This window comes from Sabethes cyaneus, chromosome 2 (assembly GCF_943734655.1).
Source record: "Sabethes cyaneus chromosome 2, idSabCyanKW18_F2, whole genome shotgun sequence".
NCBI classification, from domain to species: Eukaryota; Metazoa; Arthropoda; class Insecta; order Diptera; family Culicidae; genus Sabethes; species Sabethes cyaneus.
The window spans coordinates 128456550-128478046 of NC_071354.1; the positions used below are offsets into that span (position 1 = coordinate 128456550).

The 21497-nt window shown below is 37.5% G+C and overlaps 1 protein-coding gene across 1 annotated transcript in view; it reads right to left on the minus strand.

The window, feature by feature from the left end:
• The window catches only part of LOC128735978 (cell adhesion molecule Dscam2), a 468886-nt gene extending 454112 nt beyond the window's left edge, over positions 1 to 14774 (minus strand). The window contains exons 1-4 of the mRNA XM_053830464.1: positions 14596 to 14774; positions 5835 to 5977; positions 5619 to 5780; positions 5407 to 5556 (exon numbers count right to left, since the gene is read on the minus strand). Of these exons, the coding sequence (XP_053686439.1) occupies positions 5407 to 5556; positions 5619 to 5780; positions 5835 to 5977; positions 14596 to 14774 (634 nt within the window). The remainder of the gene's footprint in view (positions 1 to 5406; positions 5557 to 5618; positions 5781 to 5834; positions 5978 to 14595) is intronic.
• Positions 14775 to 21497: the final 6723 nt, after the last annotated feature.

Sequence of the window (21497 nt, forward strand, 5' to 3'; positions counted from 1 at the left end):
GGAAATTTGTATGGAAGCCAGGGGGTCTCCTCCCTCTTTATAAGGGGAATTGTAACTCCTCTCCCCTCTAAGAGGGGGCTTAGAGGGGAGAGGAGTTACAATTCCCCTTATAAAGAGGGAGGGGTCTCAATTTACCATAGAATAAATTCTTGTCACCGAAAACACCCACATGCCAAATTTGGTTCTATTTGCTTGATTAGTTCTCGAGTTATGAGGAAATTTGTATTTCATTTGTATAGGAGCCCCCCCTCCTAAAGTGGGGAGAGGTTCTTATTCATCATAAAAAACATTCTTTCCTCCAAAAACACCTACATGCCAAATTTGGTTGCATTTGCTGGATTAGCTCTCGAGTTATAAGGAAATTTGTATTTCGTTTGTATAGGAGCCCCCCCCCCTCTTAAAGTGGGGAGGGGTCCCAATTCCTCATAGAAAAAAATTTTGTCTTCAAAAACATACACATGCCAAATTTGGTTCCATTTGCTTGATTAGTTCTCGAGTTATGAGGAAATTGGTATTTCATTTGTACAGGAGCCCCCCCTCTTAGAGTGAGGAGGGGTCCTAATTCAACATAGAAATTTTTCTTGCCCTAGAAAACCTTCACATGCCAAATTTGGTTCCATTTGTTTGATTAGTTCTCGAGTTATGAGGAAATTTGTATGGAAACCCCCCCCCCCCCTCTTAAAGGGAAGAGGAGTTATAATTCCCCTTATAAAGAGGGGAGGGGTCTCAAATTACCCTAGAATAAATTCTTGTCACCGAAAACACCCACATGCCAAATTTGGTTCTATTTGCTTGATTAGTTCTCGAGTTATGCAGAAATTTGTGTTTCATTTGTATGGGAGCCCCCCCTCTTAGTGGGGGGAGGGGTCTCTAACCATTACTAAAACCTTTCCTGGCCCCAAAAACCTCTACATGCAAATTTTCACGCCCATTGGTTCAGTAGTAGTAGACAGAAATCCTTCTTTATAGGTATAGATAGAATGCCAGTGTCGCTGCAGTGCTCGCGATAAACATCACACATTTGAAAATTATGTATTTACGTTGTATGCGCATATGTGTGAGTGCTCGAGTCGAAACGAGAATCTCATTGTCAAACTGAAAAGGCAACCCAATAAAAAATCCTTCTGCTTTTCCGTAAATCACGTAGAATAAACCACCCGAATTGGTCGTTTTGGGGTATTTCGTCGGTAGGAAAATTTTCTATTGGGCGATTTGACAATGTTGTTCCCGTATCCAAGACACGAACCACCAACATGTTTGCCACCAAAATATCCATGAAACACCAGCGACACTGGCATTCTATATATATATTGACTAGCTGACCCGACAAACTTCGTATTGCCACAAATTAACCTGTGTTGTACATAAATCATGAATCTCGGATGATCTTTGTCACAATCTCGAGTTTTGCTAGCCCCCCAGTGGGCGGCGCTTCCGACGGCGGGTCACCGGCAACACTCGCGACCGTCTCGTCCTGAATGATCTAGTGTTACTATAGATAGTTTTTGTGGTCTTGTATTGACTAATGTTTTATGGAAGAGTCTCGAATTTCTCGAGTTCGATTAGTTTTTGAGTTTCGCAAAAATTGCTGTTTTATTTGTATGAGAGTCTATATCCCCCTACCACAGGGGTGAGAGGTCTCTAACTATCGTAAAATAAATTCAAGACTCCAAAATCTCCCACATGCCAAATTTTGTTCCATTTGCTTGATTAGTTCTCAAGTTATAAGGAAATTTGAATTTCATTTGAATGGGAACTCCCCTCTCAAAAGGGGAAGGAGTCGTAATTCACCATAGAAAAAATTTCTGCCATCTAAAACTCCCACATGCCAAATTTGGTTCCATTTGATTGATTAGTTCTCGAGATAAGAGGAAATTTACATTTCATTTGTATGGAAGCCCACCCTCTTAAAGGGGAGATGGGCCATAACTCGCTTTCTAAAGAAGAGAGGGGTCTCAATTCACCATAGAAAAAATCTTGCGTCCAAAACCACTTACATGTCAAATTTGGTTCCATTTGCTTGATTAGTTCTCGAGTTATGAGGAAATTTGTTTTTCATTTGTATAGGAGCCCCCCCTCCTAAAGTGGGTAGGGGTCCCAATTCATCATAGAAAAAAATTTTGTCTCCAAAAACACCCACGTGCCAAATTTGGTTCCATTTGTTTGATTAGTTCTCGAGTTATGAGGAAATTTGTATTTCGTTTGTATAGGAGCCCCCCTCTTAAAGTGGGGAGGTGTTCTAATTCACCATAGAAAATATTCACGCCCTAGAAAACTTTTACATGCGAAATTTGGTTCCATTTGCTTGATTAATTCTCGAGTTATGAGGAAATTTGCATTTCATTTGTATAGGAGCCCCCCTTCCTAAAGTGGGGAGGGGTCCCAATTCATCATAGAAAAAAATTTTGTCTCCAAAAACACCCACGTGCCAAATTTGGTTCCATTTGCTTGATTAGTTCTCGAGTTATGAGGAAATTTGTATTTCGTTTGTATAGGAGCCTTCCCTCTTAAATTGGGAGGGGATCTAATTCACCATAGAAAATATTCATACCCTAGAAAACTTTCACATGCCAAATTTGGTTCCATTTGCTTGATTAATTCTCGAGTTATGAGGAAATTTGCATTTCATTTGTATAGGAGCCCCCCTTCCTAAAGTGGGGAGGGGTCCCAATTCATCATAGAAAAAAATTTTGTCTCCAAAAACACCCACGTGCCAAATTTGGTTCCATTTGCTTGATTAGTTCTCGAGTTATGAGGAAATTTGTATTTAGTTTGTATAGGAGCCCCCCCTCTTAAAGTGGGGAGGGGTCCTTATTCACCATAGAAAATATTCTTGCCCTCGAAAACTTTCACATGCCAAATTTTGTTCCATTTGCTTGATTAGTTCTCGAGTTATGAGGAAATTTGAATGGAAGCCCCCCCTTTTAAAGAGGAGAGGAGTTATAATTCCCCTTATAAAGAGGAGAGGGGTCTCAATTTACTATAGAATAAATTCTTGTCACCGAAAACACCCACATGCCAAATTTGGTTCTGTTTGCTTGATTAGTTGTCGAGTTATGCAGAAATTTGTGTTTCATTTGTATGGGAGCCCCCCCTCTTAGTGGGGGGAGGGGTTTCTAACCATCACTAAAACCTTTCCTGGCCCCAAAAAACCTCTACATGCATATTTTAATGCCGATTGGTTCAGTAGTTTTCGATTCTATAAGGAACATACGGACAGACAGACAGACAGACAGACAGACAGACAGACAGACAGACAGACAGACAGACAGGCAGACAGACAGACAGAAATCCTTCTTTATAGGTATAGATTATACTTTCTTTACCCTTCAGTTTCATACGCCTGCTCGAGACTCTTCTCTCACAAACTTCGTGAAATGAATTCGCCATGTGCGCGAAACGGTGCTGCCACCTTCCCAAGTTTGTTCTATTTGTGAAGTCGGTGCACAGGTTTGTTAAAGAGTGAAAAGAATAGACAAAACTTTGCACCAAATCTTCACAAACTTTCCATATGACAGTTCCATGAGAGTACAATCCACTTTCGTTTATTGGGCTATCTTTAAGTGGGCTACGTTTTAATCGGGCTCCCGTTAATTGGGCTATAGCCCATCTAAAACGAAGTCAAACGTCATTTCTGACAGTGTATTTTTTCTTCCGTGGGGCTCTTGTATGCATTATTTCAAACACAGAAAATTATTTATTTAGAAAATATTAAAATTAATTAAATGGAACACAGTTGCATCATATCGTTATCTGATCATTTTTAAGTTTGGCCATGCTATTCATTAGCATCATGGTGAAATAGTTAAAAATGCCAATATATGTTAACATTGTCGTATGAAATTCTATTTATTGCGATTATTATCTAAAATTTTTCTTTCGTAGGTTTAGTTGTGCGCCTAACAGTTGCGCGCAGCTCTGTTCTGGTTGCTCGCAGTCAAAGTATCTCTTTTACACTCACACGAAATCTCGTAAGAAACTGTCAACGCAAGAGTGATGAGAAAAGCAACAATATTTCTCTCTCGCTCATCAGCTGAATGCTAGGGTAGCTTGCTTCGTGTTTGCCCGTTCAAACATGAACAAATTTTTACAAACGCAATCAGCATTTAAATTTTATCATATTCGGTTAACGTAAGACATTGTAACTGTGTTGTTTGTAAGTCTGTATGTAATAGAACAAAACAAAAGTTATCTAAGCAAACAATAAGAGCATAAAACATAGAAAACTTACACTGTCAATAATACATGATTTACCTTTGCGCACAACTTTATAAAGCTGAAAAACGAAATATTTCCTCGGGAAGCACAATAAAAGCACAATAAAACAATCTAGAAATACATTTCAACAACGAAAAGATTAAGTTTAACCACAGACAAACAGACATAACACTCGTTTTCCATTCATCGTACCGATTAAACCGTCATTTCAAATTTGGGCTTAGTTGGGAATGTCTCCATTTTGGTCAAAGTGGCGCTTTTTGACGAAAGAAGGGGAATTCCCTATAAAAAATACTTGCTACTTCGAGGGATACCCATATTGCTATTTGATATTTGGGAATGTCGATCATAGATGGTGCTAGTGTTCCGGCTAAATGTGAGGTACGATAATTTTTGTTGATTTTTCTTCCAAGAGTTATGTCTGTTTGTCTGTGGTTTAACTTTGATTCCGTGTTTAAGAAGTGTATATATTTTTATAAACCTTGCTGCGACGATTTCGACAAAAACAATCAATGTATCCCTTGGTTTCGACAACTCAGCCCAATTAACGAAAGTCTTTCACTAAGTGGGCTAAGAGTTTAGTGCTATTAGCGAAAGTTGACTGTACAAGATATCGATTTGTGCCTACATAGCGAATAGTACGATAAAGAGGGAGATCTAAGATCGCCCGAAAAGAGACGCACGGATATGAGACTATGAGAGTATTAATATCGTACCCGAAACGAGCGCGTCAGTTTTTGGACGAACGTAGACGTTAGCGGACGTTGTTGTTCCGTGTTCCTGAGGGCTCGGTCGGAGGCAACCGAGACGGACACTACAAAAGTCAGCCTCGTAATTTCATTAAAATGCTTTTAATAATCGTTTTTTAGTGAAATCAAAGAGCATGGATCGGAAAATAAGTGTGTGAACAAGAACTTTTAGATTAATCGTTAAAATCCATCCAAGCACACCCCATAGTCATCCAAGCAATAGCGCACGCTATTCGGACGATATACTGCAATTTGTTAGTCGTACGTTGGTTTCATAAGTCGAATTATAGTGCCCTTACCCTACATTCATTTAAAAATTATCGAATTTTCACATTCTGCAGCTTGTCTCAACCTGCAGCAGGTGCCTCTAGACTTCGAGGCTTATCAGTCATTGTTTTAAAGTTTTAATAATTAAAACTATAAACAAAAAATACATTACCTGTGATAGTTAGATATACAGGGTCGCTGATTTTTGTTTCACCAGTCAGCACGTCGGTTGTCGCACAAGAAAACTGTTTCTGCCTGTCACCTATGTTAACAATTCGTAGACATAAGTCACCACTGGGAGATGTAACTAAGTATCGCATTCCTATATATGAAATAACAACAACAGTGAATAACAAGATAAATATAACATTAGCGAGTTCTTACCGAAATCCGAGCGGTCTGCAGGAAGCATTTCTTTATCACGATACCACGCCGTCACATAAACAAACTCACGTACATGTGGTGAAATATTGCATTGAAGGAATGCTGTACTTCCAAGGCCAACATCATTGGTTGTAACTTTAATGTCGTATGTTTGACGTACAACTAAAAATGAAACGTGAATGTTCACATAGTGCGAATAATTGTATTTTACTTTACTTGCTCGAACTTTTATATCAGCACTTAGTATAGTATAGTGATCAATTGTAGCCCTGCATCGATAAGTTGTGTCATGCACATCCGTCCGATATAGATGAGCAGCGAAGGGAAAAAAATACAATGTCCCATTTGGTAGAATTTCTCTGTAATTATCAAGTGTGGAATTTGGTAAAATAAGTTAATATATTATCGTGGGATGCTTGCGTTTGTTGAATTAATATTAGAAATTTATGTTCAGAAATCAATTTTCTACAACTTTTGTTTAGACATATTTTTTGTAAAATCGACAGTTTTCGAGATACAATCTTTCAAACATAATACATATGAAAATAAATACGCCCTTTTAAAAAATGAGTCTTGAATCAAAACGGCGCCAAAACTTGTGGAAGGTGCATATTTCCTCCTATCAAACACGTTTGTAAAGTTTCATTTAAATCAGAAAGGTTCAAATTTTGTTATTTTCCTATTTCACGTGGAACTGCTCATTACCTTCTGGCGGGGCTTGCTGACTATAAAATGATTCCGGAATGCGCTGCAAGTACTCAGTCATTCTTCATGGGTCTTTGGATAGTCAGTAAAGCTAACACCATCTATAACCCGAAACTAAGATAATTGCATGGGCTACCCATCACTGCAGTTACCTTTTTTTCATAATATCACTGCTGGACTGTGGGATATAGATAGTACAGTGGACCCCCGTTCGTTTGAATGATTCCTCATGCAAACTAACGGGGTTCGTTTTTAATTTGAACAACTAGCAACCCTCAATATGCTAAAACTTGTATGAACTGGCCGCCCTGCTCTTTGTTATTGTTTTGGTGGTTTGATTTAGTCTCGTATAGTTGTTAGTTGCAAGCAGCGAATATGTTGTTCTCCGATCGGATTTCTATCGTAATCGTTGGGAAACGAAATGTGACACTGATTAAACTAGGATTAAACACGCTAGATCAGTACAAACAAATCGTGTCTATGTGCATTGTCTGCGAAGGCAAATGATGCCATGTTGAGAATGACATTTGAACCATTTTTAATTTGCACATCGTGCAAACCAGCGGGATTCAAATTAAAAAGTGTTCAGAATAAAAACGGTCAAACGAATGAGGGTCCACGGTATACACACACACACACTCTATGCAAAAAGATGCGATTTATGCAAAAATGTCATTTTTGACAAAAATGGTCAATAGACCACTATAATTCGGAACGGCTCATTTATCGATTCGCGCGACCGGATTCCGAAATTAATTAATTGAACTGGTCAAGCAGATTTTATGGATTCTAGCAGTTGGTCGTCTCTACATTACGATATGCCTTAACAAATGTTAAAAAATCTTTAAAAAAAGCTATACACTGTAAAAAATTATTTTTGGTGCAGACAAAAAACCCGATTTAATCCACCTAGTGGTGAAAGGAACCTTTGTTACACGGTCTTACTTGCTATTTGAGAAATCGACACGTCTTGGGAACATAATTCATCTATTGGTTAACGTTGCGTAGTGCGTTGGTTTTCATAAAATTTTTGGAAATTAAGTTTACAAAATTTGAACAAAATAACAGCACCTATAAATTTTGATAGATCCTTTTTTTCATGAAATTATTGAGTAAGGGTAAGTTGGTTGCTACTAGTTTGAGTAAAAGTTGTAAGAGGAAATATTATTCTTTAACATATACATTGCGTAGTAAAAGTCTAGTTTAGAGTTTTTGAACTTCGCATGAATTTCTGTAATGCCATTCTTTTTGATTGATTTTGATTGATTGATTTTGATTTTGATCAATAAAGTTTTCTTGAATAAATTTCATCAATTTTTATTAACCTTCGGTTACTCACGCTGTTGCATTTTGTACAACACGTGTAGGTTTTTGAATTCAATATTGTTATAAAGTTACAAATCGCTGTTTAATTAACGTATATACTTCAATTAACTTATTATGAGCAAAACCTCATAATTATTCAATGCATTAATACTTTAAATTGTTGGGAAACATAAACCGACATCACAGAAACGAAGCAATCAGCATGTGAGGTGTACCGCGATTGGCCCTGGAATTTTCTCTCGTTTCTTCATATGAAAAAATGGTGTCTGTATGCAGCAAAAATATCAGCAAATATAAAATGTTTAAAATGTATCTGTAGGTAGTCGAGTCATTCGGGGTCAAAATTAAGGCATTTGTTTTAATCAAAGTTCTACAGTACCTAAACAAACAAACACATTCATCAAAGTTGTGTATTTTTAATATTTATACAATTTTGTAATACATGAAAAAGTCATACAACAATTACAAAAAGAGCTAAAATAGAATAAAACTGATTTTGCAAATTCATATACAATGAATAAGATTTTTCTATCTTCGCTGAATAGATAGAAGGTTACTGTATTCAACAAAATTTCTTGTAATAATATGTTCTAAAACTTTGCAGAACACATCAACACATCATTGAAACTGAAGAAAAAAAATTTTTTTATTTCACTTTTAGGGGGATTAATCAAAATTTAAACTGCACCAGACGATAGAACTTTCAATTTCAAAAAATTCTTCCGAAGGTTCCATAAACCTAAAACCAAGTTTTCCCAGTCAAAATTCTAGTGCGCATTTCTTTTTGGCTTTGGGCCATTGTGCGCGCGAGTAACCGTATTACAAAAGTTGGCGCGAGTGTTGGAGGGTTAATATCTTTTGATCGACAAAACCGGTTCTTCTGAAATTTTGCAGATATATTTGCAGCATTAAAATCTCTAATTTGATGCCAAAGTAATTCAAACTAGATAAATCATCTTAGATGAAATCGTTATAAATTATTGTAAATTTTAATGTGTTGTATTCAAATACTCATAACTTTCAAATTAAACGTCCAATCAAAAAAACAAATCAATGGGGATCTATTAGGTTATGTTACTTTTCAAATGAGACTAATAGCGCCTAAATCGGTTTAGTCATCTAAACCGGCGATAATTATTACCTTGTCAAAACAGGTCATCAACAGGCGATAATTATTACCTTGTCAAAACAGGTTTTTAAGCATAACTTTTAAACTACTTTTTTGTTTTCAATAAAATTTACCCGAAAAAATTAGCGTTAACAAGAGCTTTCATTCGATACCCAGATCGTTGAAATCGGTCATTTGCTTCCGGAGAAAATCGTGTCACGTAATTTTCACATTTTTGCTTATAACTTTTAAACGAAACATCGTATCACGAAACAACTCAATACTGATCTAGTAGGCAATAATACCTTTCAAACAAAAGTAATAGCAAACAAATCGGTTCAGCCATTTCCGAGAAACAGGCGATAGAAAAGTTGCGCCCCGCACATACATACACACACACACACACACACACACACACACACACACACACACACACACACACACACACACACACACACACACACACACACACACACACACACACACACACACACACACACACACACACACACACACACACACACACACACACACACACACACACACACACACACACACACACACACACACACACACACACACACACACACACACACACACACACACACACACACACACACACACACACACACACACACACACACACACACACACACACACACACACACACACACACACACACACACACACACACACACACACACACACACACACACACACACACACACACACACACACACACACACACACACACACACACACACACACACACACACACACACACACACACTGCTCAGTTCGTCGAACCCTATCGATTGATATATGTGGCTCGGACCTCGGATCAATTTCGTGTTTTTCGACCAGTTCCTAAACCTTTATTATAGTATAACAAAGGTAAAACATGAAATTTTCAAGGGTATGAAATGGGGAAGGCAAATGAGGAAGTGTCCAACCATCCCAAGCCTCTACCTATCGCCTCCACATGGCCTTACCCGGTAATGCTCTATTGAGTAGCCAATCTAGGAGATGCGATGATGGGTGGTTCCCGGCTGCCTGATCTCAACACTGCGGGCTTGGATGATGGCTGAGCCGGACGACCTTGTTAGTAGGTAAGCTTAACATAAGTTATTTTAATGATTTGTTTCGTTTTAGCTCCTAGAGCAAGCACCTCCTACTGTCAGTGAAAACTAGAGCCGAAGAAAGTTTAAAGAATGCTCATGGATACCAGAAGAAAAAATTAAATTAATTATGGAAGCATTCATGTAAACTCAAATGATGCAACTCTATTCCATTCGAAGTACTGCTGGTGAGATTGTTCTATTTTTGCATAGGTATATATCTTCATATAATGTATATTCATATAACACATATTTTATTACATTGCCATATACCATCATTATCGTAAAGGGAAAGGAGCATCAGGGTATCGAATGAATCGAAGACTGGATGAGGGATGTGGTAACCAGCCCAAGTTATATAAGGTTGGACAGGATTTTGACGCGCCCTTCTAGCACACAAATCATCACCCAAGATAAGTTATGTATCTAGAAACCGGAAATCTATGCTGGAAGGAATGTCTTATATCCCGTGGAATCATATAAGCGACATTGCTTATAGATCCACCCAACCCCTTTTGGTCCTACACGAAGAGCATTGACATGAAAGTTGCTAGGTAGATAAATTCGATTCTGCAGTAATTCTACTGGCATACAATGGGAAACCCTTGAGGTGATGGTGGCTACCCCCATACATACATACATACATACAGATAAAAAAAACCGAATTAATCCACCTAGCGGCGTGACCTAGCCTTTCTACTGCCACAATAATCATTATTTAATTTCTCAGGAACATCTATGATTAACTTTACTATATTTTTAAATATCCGTTCCGTATTCCTCAAAATCCTTATTTGCCAGAAAAATTCACAACGTATTGCGTAGAATAATTATATTTTCTTTCCTTGGGTGCGTAAATACATTAAGCGTCATTTATGTTATTTGATGAACACCTTATTTAGTTTTATAATCGGTTGGCCTTAACTTTCGGGTTTCAGAGCCACATACGAAACTTGTTTCGAACTGACAATATGAAATATGTGTTCATAGCAGATTTTTTGATATTTTTTTTTTGAGTGGTTTTTTTAGTGGTTTTTTGGGGCAGATTTTTTTGATATTTTGATATTAACACCATGCGTTCGAAAGTTAGCATCTTTGAAAAACAAGAGTTCAGAAAAAATATTATTATACTTCACTTTTTTCTTAGCTGGCGCTCCTTCAGATAATTATTTTTGCATGAAAATCAAAACTTAAGCTTCTTTTGAATGTACTTTTATGAAAAGATAGTCATTAACTTGATCACATCGTTTTTACAACGTTAGAGGGTTAGGAAAACAAGATGAGGTCGAAAAATAGTGCAAAAACTGCGCCATAAACATGCTTGAGAATGAGAAATATGATCAATATGATTTCCAGTGCTTGTCATTTTTGATTTATTAATAAAATATGATACATGACATAACACATCTGTCCTTTAAAATGTCACTAACGAAAACAAATCTTACAAAATTACTACCGTGCACCGTTTACTTCCTATTCTTCATATAACATTTCTAAGCTCTAGTATCTATGGATTGAAAAGAGCATCTATTAATGCGCAAAATTTGTATGAAATTTGTTTAAATTTATTTGGAAAAATCAACTCACTAGTATTTTGATCCTATACACCACTATATGTACTTATATACTTAAATTAACTGCTTTTCTCCGCTTTTTGCTTTTCTTGTACAATAGTGAGTAACAGCAAATGAAGAAAATGACTATTGAAATCTAAAAAAGAAAAGAAAAAACTTTTCGATTGAATCCCACTATTTAATATTTATTTGCGACAGATACGTAGTTCGCCTACGACGTGCAGGCTTCATCAGTGTCTTATTTCAAAGCGTATACGTATCTGTCGCGAATAAATATTAAATAGTGGAATTTACTGCCCATGGATGCATAGTCGACGTAACGACCAGCACCATGATTGTTGAGAAAAAGCATTTTTATCGTGAAATAAAGCCATATAATCTTTGCTATAAACTTTTTCAAACGAATAATCTGTCTATTTAGTAGAGTTTATTAATCAAAAGAGAACTGATGGGGTTTCATGATTCAATCCTCATTTATTGTGTTTGAAAAATGCGAACGCCAGTTTATGTGAATAAACAGACTGGTTTTTGAACGATTATTCCCATAACTTGGCGTCAAGCTACAAAAACAAATAGGTTACTATGCTGATTGATTATGCAGGAAATTACGTCAACCATTAGCATTACGTGAAACCAATAGCAGAGTAACTCAATTTTCCTAAATTTCTCGAATATTTTCGAACAAACATATGTTGTTTGAGTATTGGGCATGTGAACAACATAGTTAAGAGTGCGTAGGACCGAAAAAGTACATTTTGGTCATTTTGGTTTTTACGTCAACTATGCATCCATGGGCAGTTTAGTAGGTAAAAATTTGTTTTCTTTTATTTCAGAGTTCGTATTCCACTAAGAGGCTTCAAAAACTTCAGACTATTGACATGTTTCTCACTTTTCTTGAATTTCATAGCAAATTGTCATCACATACATACATACATACATACATACATACATACATACATACATACATACATACATACATACATACATACATACATACATACATACATACATACATACATACATACATACATACATACATACATACATACATACATACATACATACATACATACATACATACATACATACATACATACATACATACATACATACATACATACATACATACATACATACATACATACATACATACATACATACATACATTACAGTTACATACATACATTACAGTTACATACAGTTATGGTGAAGAGCACTTCCCAATCAGTACACGTCTCGACGGGTAGCAATACCCCGCGAGGGTGGCCGTGATGGGGTGCACGTTATGATGACAGGCTCTCCCAAATCGGTTCACGTCTCGATGGGTAGCAGGTGCGTCGTTATTGGAGCAGTGCATAAGCACAGCCTCTCCCCGAAGTAGTCGCCTTGTAGCGGTCCCGGGGGGATTTTGAGCTAGGAGCAGTGAGGTTTTTAGTGGGTTAGAGTCCCACACCGTGCCACGTGATGAATACCATCATTAGTGTGCCAGGCATAGAGCGTTTCCTCACTTAAAAAAAAAAAAAAAAAAAAAAAAAAAACATACATACATACATACATACATACATACATACATACATTGCACACATTGAATACAATCAACATTTGATTGATATGTTTTGATTTCACACGTTTTAACGGTTTAATATACGGTGCTTAAGTGTTAAAGTTTGAATAACTTTTGAATGAACCGTCCGATTTTCAATAACTCGGTTTCATTTGATAGATCTCAGCAGTAATTTTCAAATAATAATAAAATGTGTGATGTTTTTCATTGAATTAATTCTTAAATGTTACAAAAATAGGTTTTAAATACTATTTTTTCACATTTCTTCATGTAACTTTCAAACTACAAGTCCAATCGTCATGAAATTTGGAAGTTAAGGGTTTGTAAGGCTCCTCTTTCATATGCAATCAATTTTATTCAAATCGGTTAAGGGATCTATGAGATAATGAAGTCCCATATTTTTCGTATTTTTATACATAACTTTTGAACTAAAAGTCCGATCAGTATGAAATTCAATAGCGACCAATGGGACACCTAGACCTTTCATTTGACACTAAGAACATTAAAATCGGTCTAGCCATCTCCGAGAAAAGTGAGTGAGATTGAAAGCGTTACATACACACACACACACACACACACACACACACACACACACACACACACACACACACACACACACACACACACACACACACACACGCACACACACACACACACACACACACACACACACACACACACACACACACACACACACACACACACACACACACACACACACACACACACACACACACACACACACACACACACACACACACACACACACACACACACACACACACACACACATACATACACACACACAGAAAATGCTCAGTTTTCGAAACTGAGTCGAATGGTATATAACATTCGGCCCGCAGGACCTTCTTTCCATTTTCGGTTTTCCAAGTGATTTCTATACCTTTATACTATATATTTATATAGTAGAAAGGCAAAACATGAAATTTTCAAAATATTATAACTTATTTGCTTTTCATTGGCCCGTCATGAAACAGGAACAGTAGTACTTATTGTTACTTTTAACATGTCAACAAAAAATTTTAAAATTTTAAATTTTTTATTAAATATTCAACTTTTTAGTTTTAATGTGATTTTAGTTTTAGGTTTAATGTTTTAAATGTGGTATTTGAAGTAAATATGTATGTGCAAGCGCGGCAATGGATTGTATACAAGTTTATGTGCATCCAAATTCAAATGTACACACACTAGCATACGTTAGCTTAACTTTCACTCGGTACTATCTCTTTTTTTTGGCAGAGTTGTTAGTCTTTTGGAAAGAATGTTTTTTGTAAAGCGTCTGTGTAAAAGTAAAAGCATCAAAATAGAGTATTTTGCACAACACATTAGCCATTGACATTAGCTGAGGCCCTTCGCTGAAGCTGCTTGCAGTAGGAATAATATCAACAATATTAAATTCCAAACTCCCTGATTCTCTCCTCCACTCTTTGCTCCCTTCTAAGCCCTACACATACGGGCCCCAGCTAATGTCATTCTCATTTAGTGACGAAACCGTAAAATACTCCATTACTGTAAAATTACACTTTGTAATACAAAAGAGTACAATAATGTAACGAAATACCTTAATCCGATGATATTTCCAGCGATACTGCCGTCTTTCAAAATCCACGAGATATCTATTTGTGAAGAGCCGTAGGTGGAACAGATCAATTCACTATATCCTGTATTATTACTGAACATAATATTTGTGGGTAGTGGCTTTAGGTTTAAATTATTGAAAATAGTTTCTCTGTCGATCATACTGCCTATGACCGACAAAGGCATTGAACCTGAAAAAAATAAAAAAAAAACATTACTAACATATATGAAGTTTTTCGATGAGAAGAATTGTTCGTATTTTGATCATGTGAGTGCTATATCTTTACATATCTGCGTTGGTAAAGAGAAATGTTTATGAATTTAGGAACTGAATTTTTGGGTAACCGGACGACAGCCATAAATTCGGTAGTTGAACGGATGTTTGACAGGCATGTGGATGCGGATGGACGGGAGCTATTTGCGACTACGAAGTTGCTGATATTTGTTTGGTTTTTGGGTGAGAAAAAAAGAGAAGGATGTATTTTTGCTTTTGTTTTCACGCAAGTTTTGACAATTCGGCACGGGATTTCGTGTAAGTGCGAACAGGCCTAACAATCTCTTTTAGTTTCGTAGTCCTGAATAACGTAAGATGCCGTTCAGATGATTATAACAAGTATTCTCCATTATACTTGACTATGTCATTTAAACGCCTATAGTCCACAACTACAACTACACTGCAATATTCTGGAGTCTACAGTTTGATTTAAAACTTTACGGACAATGTAGCAAAACAAGGCTTGTATTAAATCTATCAAAAAGTAAAACCTAGGTGCTACATTCCGTTATCGAAACTTGGCCTTCTGTTTTTATACGACAGACTTCGCAGCCAGCTGTTAGAGTGCAGAACAATTGCAGGGCCAGTTGCTACGATCCTACTGACTCTAACAGCCTCTCCCAGTCGAGATTCGAACATACGACGACTGGTTTATTAGGTCAGCGTCATACCTCGAAGCCAACTGGGAGGCTAATAAATCTATCAATACTAGGTAACGATTGAAAAACCACAAGTTAGAGTCATAATAACGAGGATCCACTTCAATATTGAAGTGGAATCCGCCCCGCATTTTCAGTTAACTTTCAGTGAAAAAATTGAAAAGGTCTAGAACACATAAACGAACTAACTTCTCCTTCTGTCGTTCAACAAAACAAAAAAATTAACGTTTTATCGTAAATTCAGCGGAGGAGAGAAAATATCAATCACTGGGTATTTACGTCTTCCGAACTGTCTATTCACAGCCCACTGAGTAACAAGGAAACAGCTTTCAGTAGATATCTTTCGAATCATTGCTAAAAATCCAATGCATTGTATTTATGGATTTATCGCGCCGTTTTGAGTTTCGATGCGTAAAGGTATTCAAACCAAATCACGTGAAAACATCATACCTAGTTGCCCGGCGAAAATGTGCATTTAGAAACAATTTGGCAAAATCAAGAATAAAACAACTGCTGTCCTGTTACCTTACCGAAAAAAATAGTTTCTATTACTAACCTTTCCCTCACGTGGAAGACATTTCATCAATTCGATCCCTTTTTATCACTGCTCCAATAAAATGGTAATCGTGAGCATACATATAGAATTATATTAAAACTAAACACTACAGCTGTAGCGAATTTTTCCAACATGTATGTATATCAATTTCGCCTAGGTTCAATCATCTCGCCGTAAAGAATTTGCGATCTGTTCGGACAAGGCACTTTTGCTTTTTGACGTAGGACTACGTCTTACTTTAATAGGGTGGCACGTTGGAGAAGGCAAAATGACGCGACACGACAAAGTGATAGATTTTGAACGCTTATAGCTCAGCCAATTCTGAATATATTTTTATGGTTTGCATACCATTCGAATCACAAAATATCAACCTTTTGTATAGTTTTTGTTAGAAGATTGTATTTTGTATGTAACTTCTGGAATTTCCACGTAAAGTTGAACAATTTTTACAAATTCCCTACAGTAATCGTTCAATCGTCGCCATAGTTACCATATGAAATTGTTATTAATAACATACAATCAATTTAAGTGAGAAGTGAGTGATTTTGTGCATCTGATTCTACAATGTCTCAATTGCTTCAAGCAAAATATATGTGTAAATACCGCAAGCGAGTCCGTGAGCAGGCATTATTAACTGGACCAGCTAAGAGGCCAGCGTTGACGGTGGCAGAGCGCTGTAAATTCTACCGTTTGAGAAGAAAAGGAAATCGTAGTGATTCAATGTATTCTGAAGTGGGCAATACATCGTTAGGCGCACATAGAGGCCAGCGTATTGCCTAATGTAACAGATGAGTCCTATAGTAGCCGAAAAGATGTAAAAATGTAGGGTACGGGATCAGTCATCAAACATTTTCGGATTGTTTATGGGTATACCATTCCATGCTTTCAACTTGCCGGATAGAATATTATAAAAATAATGTAGGTTCAAAATATTAATATGTAAAATACTCGCAACCTGTGCGTTATTATCATTGCTCAAATTTGAAAACGACTCCATTGGAAAAGTCTTGCGGGTCAAATCGAGGCCCGCTGTGTACTCTAAGCATGACGTTCTTCAGCCTGATTGGACACCTATTGAAAAGCTATCTGCAAATATTAAGCTAAGTAGTAGCATTTCGTGCAAACGTATACAATTTCCTTTAGTAGGTGCTCTTACTGTACACAAGAGTCAAGGCGGCACATTTTCTGAAATCGGGTACGAGTATGGCAAGGGACAAGAACAGCAGTTGGTGTACGTGGGAATGTCAAGAGTTACATCGATTGAAGGATTGTACTTGACGAATAACAGAGGCATATTTAAGTTTTACCATGCCAAGGGAACTGCATCACTAAGAATCCAGAAATTACGGACGGAACTTAGGCGCCTGGAAAACCACAAATTGGTTACTTTAGGTACTGAACTTCTAGAATTTATATCTAACGTAAGCCATTTTGCTGTAGTGTTGAGCCTGAATGTACAGAATCTAAACGCACGCACATTCAGCAGATATTTGAACCGATGCGGTTCTCAGACAGGCAGATATCCTTGCGCTCAGCGAAACATGGATGGACAGTAATGAAGTTATTTCCATATCGACATTAGTGCCAGGAGCTTTTCGTTACCAACCGGTAAGGAGATGACACCATGTACCTGATTTTAACGGCTAGTAAGTTTCTGATTAGCCAAATCAATTTTTTTAATAATTGTTACTCTGTAGTGTTAATTCACCACTATCTTAACCAGAGACAATGTGATTTCTTCCCTTGAACCCTTTAAACACAGGCAACACTGATCGAGTGCCATACAACAATTTAGCCTCTGGAATCAATAGTGACCGCAATATACAAAAATTTGGCACCTTGGTAACTCAGCAAAGGTCTATGTTTTTTAACCCAACTACAACGAACGAAGTTATACTACTGATAAGTAAAATGGATTCGAAGAAAGCAGGTGGTCCAGATAGAATTCCGGTAACATTCGTTAAGCATCACGCCTTTTTCGCCCCGTTGTTAGTAGAAGTCTTTAATGAGATGATCTCTACTGGAGTGTATCCTGAGTGCTTCAAAACAGCCCGGGTTGTTCCTGTTTTTAAATCTGGTGATTCGAAGGAGCTTTCTAACTATCTCTACCTCTCCTCCTCCTCCTCCTCTACTATCTCTACCTTATCCGTGCTTGATAAATTGATTGAGAAACTTATGGTAACGAGGATTACAAGCTATGCCAATCATCTTGACTTGTTTTACGCTCACCAGTATGGCTTTCGGCAGGGTTCCAATACCCTATCGGCATCTTGTGAACTTGTGGACAACATTTATGATTCCCTTGATAAGAGAAAACTAGTAGGGGCACTATTTATTGATCTTAAAAAAGCGTTTGATACGATAGATCATGAACTTCTTGTAAAAAAGTTGGAATATTACGGAATTAGAGGAGTTGCGAGTTCATTGATCCGTAGCTACCTAGCTGATCGAAAACAATACGTGACAATTGGCAACCATGACAGTCAGCTTCGTCCAATAACGACTGGTGTACCACAAGGCAGTAATTTGGGCCCAGTACTATTTTTGCTGTTCATAAACGACATCTGCAAACTCAAACTGCATGGGAAAATTCGACTTTTTGCCGATGATACCTCCGTATTTTACCAAGGTGATAACTGCGAGTTGATTCAACAACAGATTAAGCAGGACATTCATATTCTGATCGAATATTTCAACTCAAATGTACTTGAACAAATCATTGAACTTGACAAAAACAAAATACATGCTGATCCACTCACCTCGACGACGTGTTACTGCACACCCACCTATTGCAATTTGTAATCATACCATTGAAGAAGTTAATCAGTATCAATTTCTGGGCTTAACACTGGATAGTACAATAAGTTGGTCCGGAGACATTGCATCACTAAAAGTGAAGCTTAGTTCACTGTGCGGAGTTTTAAGGAAAATATCCACTTTTGTGCCTACATTCTGGTTAAAAAGGCTATATTTTTCATTAGTGCACTCTAGACTACAATACCTGGTCGCAAATTGGGGTCTTGCAAGCAGAGCTAACTTACATGAACTGCAGGTGGAAAGTGGTTTATCGAAAGCCCCAGTTGTACTCCTCATCCTTGCTGTACTCTGATCTGAAAGATCCAGTTCTGCCAATATTAGCACTGCACGAACTGCAAGTATTAGTTCGAATGCGTAAAATTGCGACCGATTCTATGCTGCTTCACAACATGACTCTATTGAGAATTCAACAACACCGAGTTACACGTCAAATGGGAAACTTTCAACTAGCCAGGCCCTACACAGAATTCGGCAGGAAGAAGTTTAGCTTCAAAGGGTGCAGCTTATACAACCCAAGCAACCAAAAGTTCGAATATTACTTGACACGCGAACTCGAAAGTTCATAATTAGTTCAGATTCAGTTCCGTGGAACTTTCTTGCTGATTAGTAGTGTATATCAAGTATACGTGGAACTTAATGCTTTAAGAAGTGCTGCGAGTACTTTATAGATACTTCAAAGCTATTCGGATGCTACAAGAAGTTCTGAAGTAACTTTAGTTGCTAACAAGTTCTGCGTGCTGCTTTTTTGTTTATATTTCTGGTGATCAAACCAGCAGAACCTGAAACTATTGGAGATAAATTATTCTTATTTCACTTGAATAAATTTAATCCTCGCACATTTCTAATTACAAATATAAATTAGAATGTAATCCTCTTCATTATTGTGTTGTGTTGTGTAGCATATGCTGTCGGTATCTCACTACTATAGTTAATTGCCTGGTTCCAAACTTTATGTTCTATAATTAACTCGCGCTGCATAAAGCTGCTGCAAGTTCTGAAACGAACTTTTACTTAACAACTCATTGGCAAAATTCACATCTTAATATTTTTTTTGAAACGATGATTCTACAATTGATGAAGGGACGATAAGGGAAAGTAATGAAGAAGGATTTTTTCGGGAATGAAGGGGAAGGGTGGAAAGGAAGGGGGGGTTCAAATCCGGCTATAATCTCTGATTACAGCTTGGTTCGACCCATGCACCTTCCAGCATTGGACAAAAGATAGGAGTCACAACGACAACTTGTTAACCATAGCTACCTATTACCCCCCCCCCCTTCCTTTCCACCCTTCCCCTTCATTCCCGAAAAAATCCTTCTTCATTACTTTCCCTTACCGTCCCTTCATCAATTGTAGAATCATCGTTTCAAAAAAAATATTAATATATGCCTGACCGCATTTCAAGATCATGACTAAAGTCACGAGTTTGGTCAAAATTCACATCGCTTGTATACGACAAAGGTGACGCAGTGGATCGGTATAGGTTTACAACGTGGAACACCCGGGTTCAAACCCAACAGCAGGCAAATGCAACGAATATAGAAGTTAGGTAAAAGTATAAAAATAGAACATAGAAGTGCTGCTAAATTTGTTTTTTGTTAGTTTTTGACAGTTTATTTCGAAGCTGCTTAGCGTTCTATGCAGTGAATCCAAGACAGCTTGAAAGTTCGGTTAATTACTTAAAAGTGACGCTGCTTAGCAAGTTATAGGTTGATATACATAAAGCTGTTTAACCCTTGTTAGACACTGTTCGGATAGAACTGGTAACTATTTTCTGTAGCAGCAATTTGTTTTATGCAGCTCAAACTGTAAGTATATTTTAACCATTAATTTTATAAATATGCATTTGATTGTTTACGACTTACAATAAGTAGTTTCCTTTCTAATCTTCGTACACATTCTAGCCCCCCCTCCCCCCGTGCGTGGATATTGTTAGGACCGATCTATATTTCAGGTCTTCCGTCGTACGATGAAATCGGCAACCCACGCATATATGGATATTGCAAGGCGATCTCATTTGAATTGAGCGTTTGTTGTGGCAGCAACAACTTTTCCACCGTGCGAACTGTTTTAAGTAGTAATTTTTCGTCCGCATCCACAGCAGCAGCCCACAGATTCATTCTACATGACTCCCTTTCGACTCGCGTAATATCCGCAGTCCACTGAATCGTAAGTTTTTCATGGACACCAGAAATTCCGAGTCGATCGATAAGATTCTTCTCCACCAAAGTCACAGAGGCACCCTCGTCTAAGAATGCAAGCACTGTGATTGATCGTTCACCGCAGTGAAGATTGATCGGTATCATCCGGAACAAGGTTTCATCGGTGGATCGTATATGCGCGCTTGTCCCAACTATATCTGCTTCCGGGTGGAGAAGCGGATTGTGTGGTTCTCGACAATTACCCACGTTACATCGTAGCTTGAATTTGCAACGAGCCGTACCATGCTCATTCAAGCACACCTGACAGAGACCCCATTTATCAACCACTTCCAGACGATCTGCATATTTCATGTCCCGGAAGTCCTGACAGTAGCGTAGACGATGGTCTGTGCGCTCACACACTTTACACGGTTTTTGACT